General features: G+C 33.2%; 2 protein-coding genes and 1 long non-coding RNA gene across 3 annotated transcripts; all 3 read left to right on the top strand.

Annotated features, from left to right (window-relative positions):
* The first annotated feature begins 12 nt into the window (after nucleotides 1–12).
* On the top strand, nucleotides 13–1,210 carry LOC136999010 (uncharacterized). Its single transcript, XM_067352405.1, has 3 exons — nucleotides 13–18; nucleotides 203–586; nucleotides 665–1,210. The coding sequence occupies exons 1-3, from the start codon at nucleotides 13–15 to the stop codon at nucleotides 1,115–1,117; spliced, it is 843 nt and encodes a 280-aa protein (XP_067208506.1). The 3' UTR covers nucleotides 1,118–1,210.
* A 5,056-nt stretch (nucleotides 1,211–6,266) lies between these two features.
* On the top strand, nucleotides 6,267–7,106 carry LOC105679103 (uncharacterized). The gene has a single exon (XM_012378917.1). The coding sequence runs from the start codon at nucleotides 6,267–6,269 to the stop codon at nucleotides 7,104–7,106; it is 840 nt and encodes a 279-aa protein (XP_012234340.1).
* A 1,645-nt stretch (nucleotides 7,107–8,751) lies between these two features.
* Nucleotides 8,752–10,061, top strand: LOC105679118 (uncharacterized). Its single transcript, XR_001101804.2, has 4 exons — nucleotides 8,752–9,152; nucleotides 9,330–9,489; nucleotides 9,591–9,743; nucleotides 9,852–10,061. It is a non-coding gene; the product is annotated as an uncharacterized lncRNA (long non-coding RNA).
* Nucleotides 10,062–15,458: the final 5,397 nt, after the last annotated feature.

Here is a 15,458-nt window from a genome sequence, read left to right as displayed (position 1 = left end):
TAACAGATAATCATGTCTGTATATTCTGCCGCCGTATAATTCATTTTTAAAGCACTTTGATACAACCCGTACACAACGTGCAACCTATACGCCTACACGTATACGTGTAAAAACATGAAAAAACAATTGAAAATCGGCACATTGCCTGTGCTGCTCTCTCAACAAAACGTGCACTCGATGTACCGCGATCCACGATACATAGTATTTTAAAGGAGAATGGGTTGCATCCATTCCACTATCAACGGATGCAACAACTTCTTCCAAGAGACGAAATACAACGCATCACCTTTTGCGAAGGTATTTTCATTATTATAATTTTAATTTTTCTTTTTTAATTAAATTTATTGTAGATTATTTAGTAATTATTAATACAACATGCGCAGGATTTCTCGCACAATGTCGGCGAAATGATACATTTCCCGATTTTATTTTGTGGACAGACGAGGCCACATTTACGCCAAATGGCGTATTTAATTCGCAGAACTTTTTAATATGGCAAGAGGAGAATCCTCACGCCATTCGTCAGTGCGCCTTTCAATATCGATGGACGATAAATGTATGGGCAAGCGTAATTGCGAATAAAGTGGTAAATATATTTTTGTTAATTGAAAAATTTTTCTCGAGTAATGTCCTTGTATAATGTATCTCTATTGTCGATTTTCAGATTGGGCCATATTTCCTTCCGCCGCGTCTCAACGGACAGACGTACGCGCAGTTCATTGAAAATGAATTGCCCGTACTTCTGGAAGATATACCTTTACAAACGCGGCTAAGGCTGATTTATCAGCATGATGGAGCTCCCGCACATTATTCCCGTCGTACGCGGGAAATTTTAGATGCGCGATATCCTGACAGGTGGATAGGTCGTGGCAGCCCAATCAATTGGCCAGCACGTTCGCCAGATTTGAACGTGCTGGACTACTTTATTTGGGGATACATAAAAGCTGCGGTAGAACATTGTCGCAATGGTACCGAAGATGAGGTACGCGAGGCGATCATAGCAGCCTTCAACACTATTACCCCCGATATAGCGCACCGTGCAACGCGACAAATTGTTCGAAGAGCCGACCTCTGCTTACAAGCACGAGGAAGGCACTTCGAACAATTATTGAATTAAATTTTGAGAGTGGATTAGGTCTACTGGAGAAACCACTATAAAAAAAACGCGCTAAGCTATCTACCTCAGAGTGGTGTGGAAAGGATAGCGTTTTCTTGCTACGAAATAATTTTATTTCGAAAAAATATTAATAGAATTTATCTGTGGAGAGAGGGAGAGAGAGAGAGAGAGAGAGGGGGGAGGGAGAGAGAGAGAGAGAGAGAGAGAGAGAGAGAGAGAGAGAGAGAGAGAGAGAGAGAGAGAGAGAGAGAGAGAGAGAGAGAGAGAGAGAGAGAGAGAGAGAGAGAGAGAGAGAGAGAGAGAGAGAGAGAGAGAGAGAGAGAGAGAGAGAGAGAGAGAGAGAGAGAGAGAGAGAGAGAGAGAGAGAGAGAGAGAGAGAGAGAGAGAGAGAGAGAGAGAGAGAGAGAGAGAGAGAGAGAGAGAGAGAGAGAGGCACGACGTTTAACAAATTTAAAAAAAAATTTAAGAGTTCTAATATCACTTTTATAGTTCTACAATTTTCGATAAAAATTATAAAGTTCCGCATTCTTCATTTTAAATTAATCGAAATTGAAAAATATTCTAACTTCGCAAATTTAACGTCGTGTTAGATTTGCGAAGTGTCGTACTTCTCTCCTCTAATTCTAAGTACTAAAACACATTAAATACTATCATTTTTGGCAAGAAGCATTTTGGCAGTTGAACAGCTATCAGGAAGTCTTGCTACAAATTATAATATTTAATGCGTGTTAGTAATTAGGGAAGAGAATGTCGTGTTAGATTTACAAAGTTAAAACGATATTTTTTAATTTTAATTTTTAATAAATTAATTTTTTAATTCTTTTAATAAGAAATGTGTATGTACATAGAATCTTTTAATTTTTATCGAAAAACTATTAAAAGTGCTATTGGAACTCTTAGTATTTTTTTTAATTCGTACACAGGGAGAATTTTCTCTTATAATTTATACTTTAAAAATCATGATAATCGTGGGACAATTTGGAAAGAATTTTATAAGAATTTTTATGATTAATATTTATCACAATAAAAAATAAAAATATCTATCACAATAAAATATAAAATATGTTTGATTAATTTTACTATGTAGTTTAGTAAAGTTAATCAAACATGTGTATGATTTTCAGGATAAAGTCTAAGAGAAAATTCTCTCAGTGTAGAGCGTTTTGCCAATTCTGTAGATACTAGAATTATGTGAAGCAGAGCAGAATGCAAGTTGTAATCGTTATCTCATGTATTGAATTACTATACGATATTTTACGGAAAACGTGCTCAAACATTTTATACATATTATTATTTAATTATTAATTTATATTTGTTATTATTTATTATTATTTTCATTATTTATTATTTTGTACTATCGGTTATCGAGTCTTTTGGCGCGGCGCGGTAAGACGCGGGAACAACGACGTAACCATGGGCAGCGGCGCGCTGCCTTCCCCTTACCGCGCGCCGACGGCCTATAATGGTACACACTGGGTCGTCCTACGGCTCAGGCGGCTCGAGCGCTTCTCGCGGCGCGCTCTTATTCGCCTGACTTTAACATTAAATATCTCTATTATTATTGCAAATATCGCAAAATGGTATTAGATTTTTTTGTTCGTCTCGATCTCCTCTATCACCTCACGAGAGTTGTTAAGGGTGCTTTGGGACACCCTGTATAATAACATATATCCCACTAAACATGAAACATTTACGGAACATTACATTTTTGCAGTAATTCTGCAATTTTGAACCGTCTATAATGAATATTAATGGGATGTTTCATTAACATTTTATAAATAACATCTTATTTGCAACATTCACGAAACATACCGTAAATGTAACATTTTTGCATTTAATATGCTAACTAGAAACGTTTTAAAACAAACGTTTCACAACGCGTAGAAAACATTGCATTGAAACGACTACTTTAATAACATCTAAAAACATGATTGCAATGTTATACATGCGATATTTTAAAAATACATGTTTAATGTTACGAAAATATATTTTATGAAACATAATATTTTGTAACATAGCAACGTTAGATTTTGAGCGGCGTGAGTTGTTGGATTGTTTTATTGTTTGTTGTGCATAGAAGAACAGAAATAATAAATAAGTTTATTATCCGTTATTTACTTTGTTGCAAATATAGATTGTAACTGCTGAGGAACAATGACTGCTGAGAAAGATGAAGTTCGTGAAGTAAGTATATATACATATATGCAATAATGTAATTTATATAATCTATATATTTTATTGGAAAAATCGCACATAATATAACCTCAAAGATCTCGATGAATGGTTATCGTGTGTATCTCGTGTCTATATTCTCTCGTCAATTTCATATATTTCTCACGTGAAAATTGTTATTGCCTAAACGCAAATTTATTGACTTATAAATTAACAATGCCTAGTAATAAAAAATTCATCAAAAATAGGTTTTTCGTAAGCAAGCGGCATATGCGTCGGTTGATACAAAAAGAACTCATGAAAATTGGGTTAAATCGACAATCAAAAACAGTTACATTAAGCGATAATATGAACAAATTGTCACTAATAACAAATGTCAACTAATAACGCATCAATGTTAGAAACGAATACGCTAATTAGTGAGAATGATAATATTTATGACGATAATAGTCAGGGTCGGACTGGAACACCAGAGCCCATCGAGAAAATTTGTAAAAAGGGCCCCCACTCTAAAGCGCCGCGGCAAAAAATTTTTTTAGTTCAAGGTCAAATGAAGTGGTGAGGTGTTTTAATGAAATTTGGAGATATTTTGTCCTTTAATTTGTTTGTTGTTGTTTTTATTGTAAATTTTTTTGTATTGTAGTAAAGATAGGCATACGTAAAATAAATAACCATGTATAGTGCATGTATTTTATTTAATAATAAAATAATATTTTTTTGGCTTTTAGTAAATATTCTTTTATAAATTGTCAGTTGCCATAACCTTTCAGACAAATTATAAAAAAATGAAAGGAGAACACGAAAGACAGTGACGCACTACAGATAGTTGACTAACGCTAACTCGTGCTCAGCGCTATCTTGGTTAGAGAAGGAAAACACGTCGTTATTCAACTGTCGCAGTCTGATAATTTAGAATTTAGATTATTAATTTCTTGCATAAAAAATTTAGAAAAAAAATTTAGATTTGAGGGCTACTGGGGCCCCCAAAAACATGGGGCCCCCCGAGAAATTTCTCAGTATCTCTCCTGTCCAGTCCGCCTCTGATAATAGTCAAGCGGTAACCAATTTTGATTATCAGGAACCTATACGATACATTGAAACACCTCCCTGGTGAAAAAAACATTTCATAATTTCCTAGAAAATTTTAAGAATTTTTCATAATTTTATTTTATGAAAAATTCTGAGAAAAAATTTCTTGTTTATTCATATTTTTAAAACATTTTTTAGAAAATTATAAGAAATCTCAGAATAAGAAATCTCAGAATATTTTCCATTTATCAGCTTCCATATTTTGCCCTGCCTACATTTCATTTAACGGTACAAATTAACGCAAGTATATATTTCTATTCTATCTTTTTCATTGGATGTCAAACACAGAATAAAACATGTATTAACAAGTACGTGACATTCTATGTTCGATATCTACTAGAAAATAAATATACACGTTTTTACATTGCTAAATGAAATGCATTCAAAGATAAAGTAGAAAAATAAAAGCTGATACATCGTATATTTTTCAACTTGTAAAAATATTTGATATTTCTAAAGGCCTGTGTCCACGATGCAAGAAATTGGTCCAAGTTCTTGGTCCGAGAAATGTATAGCCAATTAAATTGAAGTTCTTATGGAAAAACAGCAAGTTGATTGGTTACACATTTCTTGAAGCAATCCAACCATTTTGGGCCAAGAACTCGAACCAATTTCTTGCATCGTGGACACGGGCTTTAATATATACAGATCTGGAAAATATGAGAAATAATGAATTTATTCATATATTTTTATTTCTTTTCTGAACTTTTCTGAAAAGTGTGCCAATTCATATAAAAAATCTTAAAATTTTCTGAAAAAGTTATAAAATTTTTGTAAAAAATCTGAAAATTTTTATGAAAAATTCTGAGAATATTTTTCACCAGGGCTCAAATAACACAAACACATTCTATAAACATTCCATAAATATTTGTTGAAAATATTAGAATATTCTTTTAAAGTACTAAAAGATGTTCTTTAAATCTTTATAGAACGTTCAAATGAGACCAATTTTAATATTCCAGATTGAAAAAATATTCTTTATTATATTTCAGAAATATTCAGAGAAGATGTTTAATACCATGTAAAGAACATTCACTGAATATTCTACTAAATTATTTTTAGTATTCTAAACATTTATGCAATTACATTGATATAAAAAAAAGGTTTAATCAACTTTATCAATATTAAATGTTAAACAAAAGTTTTTATTGTTTTAATTTTTTATTTCAATAATATGTTTTAAACATAAAAATTGATATTTTTAACAAAATAATTACATCTGTAAAATTGCACACATTTTTACAGTAAAATATATAATTCTAAACAAAATTTACTACGTTTCATATTATTTTCGAAAAAATTTTTGAAGATAAACTCGAAAAGCCAGAAGTCTTGCTCGGCTTTCTAAAACGAGAAATTATTTGTTATAAGACAGTACTTTTAAGATTATGTTAGGATTAGGTTAAAGAATCTATTATTTTAAGCAACCATTTTTACTAAAAAAACTCTTAAAATCTAAACTTATCTTTGGATTAATTGAATCTTTGTATTAATTATAATTGCGGCTTGAATTGTACAGACTAATCAAGACTAACTGCGTAACTATTAATGCACGTGCTGAAGTGGAACGGAAATGAAATTGACAGAAGTTGAATGTTGATCTATTTTCTGCTATACATTCTGAACGTCATCTATATGTACATTTTCAGTTGTCACATTTGAATATTCAGTGAACATTTATGGAATATGTAAACAATATGTTCCTATTGCTGATTTTAACATATTCTGGGCAGGTTTATAGAATATTCTTTATGAACAAGGATATTCTACAGACATATATAAATGATTTTTTCGAGAATATTCTCATCAAAATATATTTGATGCAACATAGAATATTCATACAATATTGTGTGTTATCTGGGACTTGACACTGATGATGATCTTCAGGATGTTTGTAAACCGGAAGGACAATTTTGCTTTCTTGACATTCGAAAATGCCTTCAAGTGCAATGCAGACAGTGCGATTGATACTATCAGTGAGTTAAAGGAATGGTTCTTCAAATATAGACACTTATTGAGTCAACGTGCTATGAATGATTTGCTGCGTATATTACGAATTACATTTCCAGAACTGTGTCTCAATTCGCGTTCTTTCTTAAAGACTCCTAGTTTCTGCCCGTATGACATTATAAGCGTTTCTCCAGGTTTGTACTACCACATCGGTATCGAAGCTGGATTGAGAAATAAAATCAACGAGATAAAGCAAAATACGTTTCTGGAAAGTGATAATGAAGTAGTATTACCTGTCAATATAAACATAGATGGGATACCGATTTCCAACAGCTCAAGGAGTCAACTGTGGCCAATTTTAGTTGCAATTGATGTAGCAACATTTGACACAAACGCAAGAAAGCCATTTGCGGCAGGCATTTACCATGGGAATACGAAACCAGCTAGTGCTGATGAATTTTTAAAGAAGTTCATAGAGGAATTCCTTTATCTTCAAGAAAATGGCTTCAAAATCAAGAACAAAGTAGTTAAAATAAAAGTTAACAAGATTCTTTGTGACGCGTCGGCAAAATTATTTGTATTAAGCATAAAAGGACATAATGGACACTTCAGTTGCACAAAGTGCGTTCAAGAGGGTACATTCATAAACCGAAGAATGGCTTTTTTGGAAGAAGATTGTGAATTGCGAACCGATGAAAGCTTTAAACTCCAAGTAGACGAAAAATTTCATAAAGGAACAAGTCCTTTCACAAAGCTTGATGTCGGTTTAGTATCGTAAGTGCCACTTGATGCTCTACATCTTGTATATTTGGGAACAATAAAAAGAGATATTACATTTTGGATGAGAGGACCAAAAAATTTTCGGTTCTCTGACACTGAAAAAAAGACATCGATAGAGAAATTGATTATAAGATATTCAGTACCAAAAGATTTTGCTCGTTGGCCACGAAACCTGAATAATATTGAATTTTTTAAAGGCATTGAACTACATCAATTCACACTTTATATCGGACCTATTGTATTAGCAAAGATTAAAAATCGAAACATCTACATGCTTCATGAGTTTCTCTTGCGCTATTCGCATTTTATGCACTCCAGAATTGTACATTACGTACTGTATGGTACACGAAGAATATATGTTAATTTGTGTTATTTTGTATGCTCGCGCCTTTTCTCCGTACGCGAGCGATCGAGCGTTTTCGCTATTCTGTTGTTGTTGCCACGATTGCTCGCGAGTACGCGCGCTTTCCGGTAGCGTCACTACCTGACTTCCGTCTTCTTACTTACTTGCATTGCAACACGTGACGTAAATAAGTCTTTATCGAAAAGTGCAATAAATAAATTTAAAACCTAAGAGAAGTGTTTATTTCTCGGCCACACCGTCCTCGATACAATCTTCCGTGGACAAGCGTGGATATCGTACGGCAGTACGCTACACGTACAATGCTTATGCATCGCAACTTCTGCGTTACTTTGTGACAAAATATTCTACAATTTACGGTGAAGAATGTCACTTATAATGTGCATGGCCTCATTCATTTGCCTGCAGAATGTTTAAAACATGGTTCCTTGGATACTTTTACGTGTTTCCCATTTGAAAATTATTTGTTTTATTTAAAACAAAAAATTCAACTCTCTAGGAAACCGTTGCAACAAATATGTAACAGATTGGAGGAGCAAAAGTATGCATGGAAAAGCAATGAAGAAATAACATACCCAATTTTACGAAATCGACGTTCAGTATATCAAGCACACGAACAAAAAGATTTCGTCTACTACCGAGCAGTTGAAACGGAAAAGTTTGAATTGATTAGCTCATCAAGTACAGACAACTGCGTTATGTTGAATGACAAGTCTGTGCTGTGCATAACAAGTATTTTTAAAAAGTATAATACATCGGAAATATTTGTCACGGGAAGAAAATTCTCACAAACCAAACCATTTTTTACTTCTCCGTGCTCCTCAGAATTATTTAATATTCAACATGTGCACAACTTGTCAAATGATTTAGTGACAGTTAATATTAATGACGTTAAAAACAAATGTGTAAAATTCCCTAAAGATAATGGTCTTATAATAATGCCATTAATTCATACACAGTGTTAAATTTAATTCTTGATGTACCAAATAAAACGTAAATTAATATAATAAACATAAATTAATTAATAATAAATAATAATATATAATATAATAAATATTAATATAATAAAAGTACGTAGATTAATATAAAAATTAATATAATATTAATAGTATAATATTATAGTTCCCGTATCTACGAACAGTCACTCATTCCGTAAGTACGAATAATATCATTTACTTTATTTTTTAACTTTATTATATTGTACACGATGTCTTTCATACTTGAACTCTTGAAAGAAATTACAATTAATATATGATATTAGTTTTCAAGCAAAGTGTGTGATGGAATATCCACCGATAATTATACAAGTAGATAAGATACTGTATAAGACTAGGTCATGTGTATTCCAAAAACTTTTAAAAATGTTTTTTATTATTTCTGTTTATTTATTGTTTTTATTTATTTCTATCTCTATGAATTAATTAATTACTTTTACTTTATGCAATACTTTTACTTCGTTCTTTTACTTCTTTCAGAATTATTGGTCCGTAGTGAAATTTCCCAGTAACAATATTGACGAATCACCGAGCATTGAAGCAATTCCAACTTCATGGATAACAATGAGCGAAAAAGGGATTATCACTTGTAAATGGCCTGAAAAAAATCATAGGAAGTACATTTCGAAAGCTGTAGCTCCGAAGAGTACTTAGAGTACTTATGACATTTCGATTCTATTTCAAAGTGGTAAATATAATTATTATAGATATTGTATATTTATCTTTCAATTATCTCACATTTTGAATTATTAAATTTTTTTGAGAATTATAAAAAATTGAATTCCTATTATATTCCTGTATATAATAAATAGTAAATATTTTATTCCATACTGAAAACTATATGTATTCTGTTTTCCTTGTGTAGGAGACATTTCTGTATTTATTGAGAGGTACCTTTCCACAAAAGCAGATACGGACTGCTTTGGGAAAATTGTTTTCCAATAAATTGGAAAAAAAATGTTCATGGATGGGAAGAAGCGGAAATTTCCAATTGAGTAATCTCATTGTCATGGATATTTTGAAACGTATGTCTTATATATTATATTATATTTATATACTTTACGTAATATAATTATTTTTCCATTACTAATCATAATCATTTATATTTATATTTAAATTTCTGTAGTCGCAGTTCGTCGACACTTTCTTGCTGTGACTGATAAAGAATATAAATAAAAGCTATGTGTCAGATTGGTTTCGCCATGCGAATACGCGTTACAAAAGAGATGAATATATATACAGGGTGTCCGACAATTGCTGAATCACCTCTTGGGTGCAGGTAGAGCGGGTTAAACCGAGTAGAAAAGTCCTCTACCGTTTTGCGATTTTCGCAATAATTAATTTTATATTAATTATATAAGATCCTGACGTTCCTTAAATGTTTCAGAAACGTCGCAAATGTAACATCCCATATGTAACGTAAATGATGTAGGACATTTTGGGTTACCGACATGTTTCGTAGATGTTTCTGAGATATACCGGCAAACGTTACACTGCCACAATGTGACATTGTTGTAACATTTCTAAAACGTAATTTTGTTTAGTGGGATTATAACATATTTTTTTTCTACTGTAATAAAAATAAATTTTATATTTTGATGTGTATTTTAGATACCAAAGTAAACGCATAAAATAAGGCTAATTGTAAGTATTTAAAAGAAGTATATATATTGAAACAGATTATTGCAAATCACAAAATTAATGTTGTTTTTTTTATTAAGATTTTTTTACAAATAATACATACAAAAAACTAAAAATACCTAAATTTTTCGGAAGGGTCTCAACTGCCTACATTCCCATTTGCCAACAGCTTTGCCCACAACATTTTGCCGACAGCTTCAATTGCCGACATTCCCGATTGCCTACAGAGCGATTGCCTACAAGCATTATTGCGCACATTTAAAAATTAAAAATACAAACGTACGTTTGCACACAAGACATTATTGCACACATACACATTGCACACATGACATTATTGCGCACATACACATTGCACACATAATATTATTGCGCATATTTTTTCCATGCAAAACGAGGTTCAACATGGGTTTACAACTTTGTTTGTGGACCTTGGTTAACCTTGTTAGGTTTACCTTGTTAGGTATAACCTGAGTAGGATTTGTTATTTGTTTTACGCGGGGGCGAAGTCCTCCGCCGCCTACGCGTGAAATTTCAAACAAAGTGAGGTTCAACGTGGGTTTACGAGTTTCTCTACAAAGCGCAATAATGTCATGTGCGCAATGTGTATGTGTGCAATAATGTCTTGCGTGCAAACGTACGTTTGTATTTTTAATTTTTAAATGTGCGCAATAATATTATGTGTGCAATGTGTATGTGCGCAATAATATTATGTGTGCAATGTGTATGTGCGCAATAATGTCATGTGTGCAATGGGTATGTGCGCAATAATGTCATGTTTGCAATGTGTATGTGTGCAATAATGTCTTGTGTGCAAACGTACGTTTGTATTTTTAATTTTTAAATGTGCGCAATAATGCTTGTAAGCAATCGCTCTGTAGGCAATCGGGAATGTCGGCAATTCAAGCTGTCGGCAAAATGTTGTGGGCAAACAAAGCTGTTGGCAAATGGGAATGTAGGCAGTTGAACCCCTCTCGTTTTTTATAATTTTAATATTTATAATAGCATTTAATTTTATATAATGTTGTTCATATAACATTAAATAAATGATTAGATTTAAACTTACTTTTAATCTAATTTTATCATTATATCAACATTGACACAATATTAATATTTTATTATTTATTTCATATTCTTAGTAAATACAAAGTAACATAACATCAATGTTATAATTTTTTCACTCAATAAAGTACAGCAAGGTATGTTATATTGCAGTTAATTGTTAAATAATTCAACAATGTAACTGCAATGTTATATATACCTTGCTGTACATTATTGAGTGAGAAATTATAACATTGATGTTATGTTACTGTGTGTTTACCAGAAATATTAAATAAATAATAAAATATTAATATGGCGCCAATGTTGATACAATGATAAAATAATTATTTAATTTTTATTATAATCAATAATTTATAAATTATTTTAAAAAGTTACTAAAATGTTTCAATATACAGGGTGTTTCATAATGTCCGTGCCAACGCTCGTGTACGGATAGAGTGCGGTAAACTAAATAGAAAAGTCCTTTACCGTTTTGCAATTTTCGCAATAGTAATTGAGATATTAATTAAAAGGGATTGACGAATCATTGCGCGTTGATCGCGGCTAGATCGTAGGCTGTACGCTCTAGGCGTGACAGCAATGAGAATCGCATGACAACGAAAAATAACAACGCATATCACTTCTGCTCTCGCTACGTGTTATTTTTCGTTGCCATGCAATCCTCGTTGTTGTCACGTTTAGAGTGTACAGCCCACGATCTAGCTACGCGCAACGCGCGATTATTCGTCAATCCCTTTTAATTAATATCTCAATTACTATTGCGAAAATTGCAAAACGGTAAAGGACTTTTCTATTTAGTTTACCGCACTCTATTCGCACACGAGCGTTGGCACGGACATTATGAAACACCCTGTATAATTGTCATATAAGTAATATATTTTCGGAAAAGTTACGTAGTTTGACGACGGTGAAGAAAAAGGTAAAAAATTCAGTAATTCTGCAAAAATTTTCGTGCAATGAAAAAGGTAATTTGAATTGCACGGACTGTTACGCAATGCACAGAGTAAACGGAGTCGTTACGGTACTCGTTGCAACACTCGATAATATAACAAAGAATTTTACAAATCGCAGTTGTTAAAAATAAAATTGTTTATTTAAGTAACTTATGGGCTAAAAAAAGATTGATATTTATAATTATTAATAATTAATTTTAGAAATAATATAATAATATAAAAAATAAAATAATATAGAAATAATATACTTGTCTAAGTAAAAATATTTCTTTTTTTTTTCAAAACAAAATCAACAAAAATAATAACTGCCATAAAAAAATAGTGTGCAAAAAAATTAAATCCGCAGTTAATTCAATTTTAATGAATAATACGTAACGTAACCGTAGTATATCCTCACTATACCAATAGATTGTTTTGCGTGAATTTTATGAGTGTAATAATATATGTCAAATCTCTCTCTCGTATATGATATCAAATTAAGTTTTCAGAATATTACGGTTCTCGTACTTGTAAGCAATCCTTACATGCAAAATACGGTGTTTACTCAATATAGAGTTATTAGCGGTGACACGAGATACATGTGTAAAGGCGACTGGTCCGGTCACCAAAATGCCTGTACGAAATTTCGCTCGCGTAAGCGAAAACCGTCGTCGTCGGCGTAACCGTAAGCACCACCGTAAGCAACGTGGATGAAAATAAATGGAAAAAGTTCTGCCGGGGATATCTATTAGCCAGTAACCTACATATGAAGTAACTTAGAGGTCGCGACAGGACGCGACGCCGTAAATCAAGCCGGAGGCGCTTAATTGCACATTTCGCTCGGCCGGGGGGGGGGGGGGAATAATCTGGTGAGCGCGCTTCTTAACTTTGCGAGAGCACAACGCGCCCGTCTCATCCGTAAATCACGTCACCGCGCCGCGCGATAGTCACGGTTATTTATCCGTCCTGAATGCGGAAAATACGCGTCGCAACTTACGAGCGTTCAGAGATAATCTTCAGCCGCGACGAGCAACCATTTTTCGGAAATAACGACCCACGGTAGATCCGCGATAGAGATTTTTAATAAGCGTCTCAGAGGTTTTCGAGACGAGGACCCGGGCTATCGTTTATCTCCGCGGATTCTTTGCGCCTCGTTACATCCGCGAGTTGCCTGGTCAGTCCGCAGACTTTTTACTTCTCGGAAAATGTGCTCGACTGAGCAGAATTACTTTCTTCTAAAGTGCTACTTGAAGTAATAAACAATTCACCCCGTTATTAGAGAATTTGCAAAATATAGAAAAGCGAAATTAAAAAGCTCTTTTTCTCTCTCCTTCTCTCTTCCACTGTTCTTCGTTTTTGTTTACAGATGTTGCTCCAAGTTCTCCCACGGTGCCACAGGTGTTTGCAGTGTATGCGGTTTATACTCCGCTGAGAAATCAACTTCTTTTCAGACACTGCCAACTATGACCGTTTTGTTTACTTCATCACATCGGAAACAAAGCTGAATTTCGCTGGCGAAAAAGCACGGAGCATAGCGTCGCTGCCGTAAACCATAAAATCATTAAATAAATAACATGACGCATTAACGCGCATTTGTACCATCTCATTACGATATTTTCATTTCAGTAATTTTAATAACACAGCCCGGCCAGTCCTTCAATAATATAATTTACTTCATACATATTATATAGAATTTATACATTAATGTGCATTGGCAAACATTTACGCCGGTCTCATTTATGCAGCTGAATAATTAATAGGCAATTATGTCGGTTTGCACCACGCGTGGTCTTACGCTCCATCATGTAGAACGTTGATGCGGTTAGCAATATAAATATATAACAATGGCACCCTCACTGCTGATACTAATTACACCAAGCCAATAACTGTAATATGTTTCAATAAATCTTCAAGTGTATCGTTAACAGAGATTTGCGTAAGACGAAAATACACATCGTAAATTTGGTACTGGCGCGCCTTGTCGAAGAATTTGCTTCCGAGAGATGGAAAAGTCATCGCGAAAGGTTCCAGCGAGATCGTTCTGAATCCAAGCGTCCGCAAAACCCCGTGACTTAATTGCCTGAGGATTAGTCCTGAGGACTTAATTACCTGAGGATCAGTCCCGTAAGACACGTAGATATATCAATAGAGTATACGGGTGGGAACTGCATGCAAAACTACATAATTTATCTGACGACCTGGAACCGTAGAGAAATACGGGTGACACGCGAAAGTCGGGATTCCGATGCGCTTTCATCGTCCCGGCTGCAGGCGGTGCGGTAACGCTAAGTAGTCGGTTCTAGCTTCTAAGACAATCGCTCAAAATGAAGCACTATAAAAAAAATTAAATAACATTTAACATTTAAAATTAATAACAATTAAATTAAATAACATCTGTCTTAATCTGTCTTGTCGATCTTTCATAATCCGAAAAATACGTATACTTCGGCTTATTTTCATGTCGAAAGAAGAAAATTATTAAAAATTATTCATAGATAAACACTTTTTTTGAATATTAAAATATTTATACTTAAAATATTTATACTTAAAAATTAAATATGTTTATATTTAACACCGCACAAATAAATAGAAATAAAATAGAAATGTATGTATCAAAAGTCGACTGCGAGCTGACTGGAGAAACCGTCGTTAAAAATGAAATGAAGACCCCCGCGACGAAACATAAGAGCATTTTCGCATGTTGGTAGCGTTTGTGGTGAAAACTTTAACAGGTAGGGGGAAGTCTCCTGGTACCGGACACTTAAGATTTTTTGACAATTGAATGAAAACAAAACAACTAAATCTATATGTTTTAATTTTTATATCAAGTTTGACATATGTGACTCATGTGAAAATAAAAAGTTTTGATGATTAACAATAAGTAGAAATAAACATTAATATATATTTTTTAGAGCCATTTTGAATCACAGTTTTGGAAAAGGTCCCCTATAACCAGACATATCCAAAAATACTAAAAATATTATTAAGATAAGGTGCATCGATCACAAATGTATTCCTGTTTGGTTTCAGGAATGTCCGCACATGCTTCGTGCGCCCGTTCCATGCAGCTACAGCACTGGATCCAATCTTCCTCGTTATCTTCGAGGCAAATTACACATGCTGTTTTTTCTTTTGCATTGTAGACAGTTTGTCGGCGATTACTATTTTTAAAAAAATAAAAGTGTATAAAAAAAGTGTATTATAAAAGTGTTTTCCGGCCATCTTTTTTTCTTTATTAAATCTGTGATCTATTTTTAGTGACTCAGCTAAATCAAATGCAAGCTTTTGAAATTCTTTTTTAGTTAGGGGCATGCATCTATGTGACAAGTTTACGACATGTTCTTTTAAAGTCATTTCATAAA

Source organism: Linepithema humile, chromosome 3 (genome assembly GCF_040581485.1).
Source record: "Linepithema humile isolate Giens D197 chromosome 3, Lhum_UNIL_v1.0, whole genome shotgun sequence".
In the NCBI taxonomy this organism is placed as follows: Eukaryota; Metazoa; Arthropoda; class Insecta; order Hymenoptera; family Formicidae; genus Linepithema; species Linepithema humile.
Note: the sequence above shows the minus strand (reverse complement) of the source record. Positions and strands in the feature narration are given on the sequence as shown.

What these genes read in the sequence shown, in the direction of transcription:
- LOC136999010 (XM_067352405.1), top strand. An exon ending in GCGTAATTGCGAATAAAGTG is followed by an intron (nt 587 to 664) that starts GTAAATATATTT and finishes GTCGATTTTCAG; the next exon opens with ATTGGGCCATATTTCCTTCC.
- LOC105679103 (XM_012378917.1), top strand. Translation starts at nt 6,267, where the DNA reads ATGTTTGTAAACCGGAAGGACAATTTTGCTTTCTTGACATTCGAAAAT.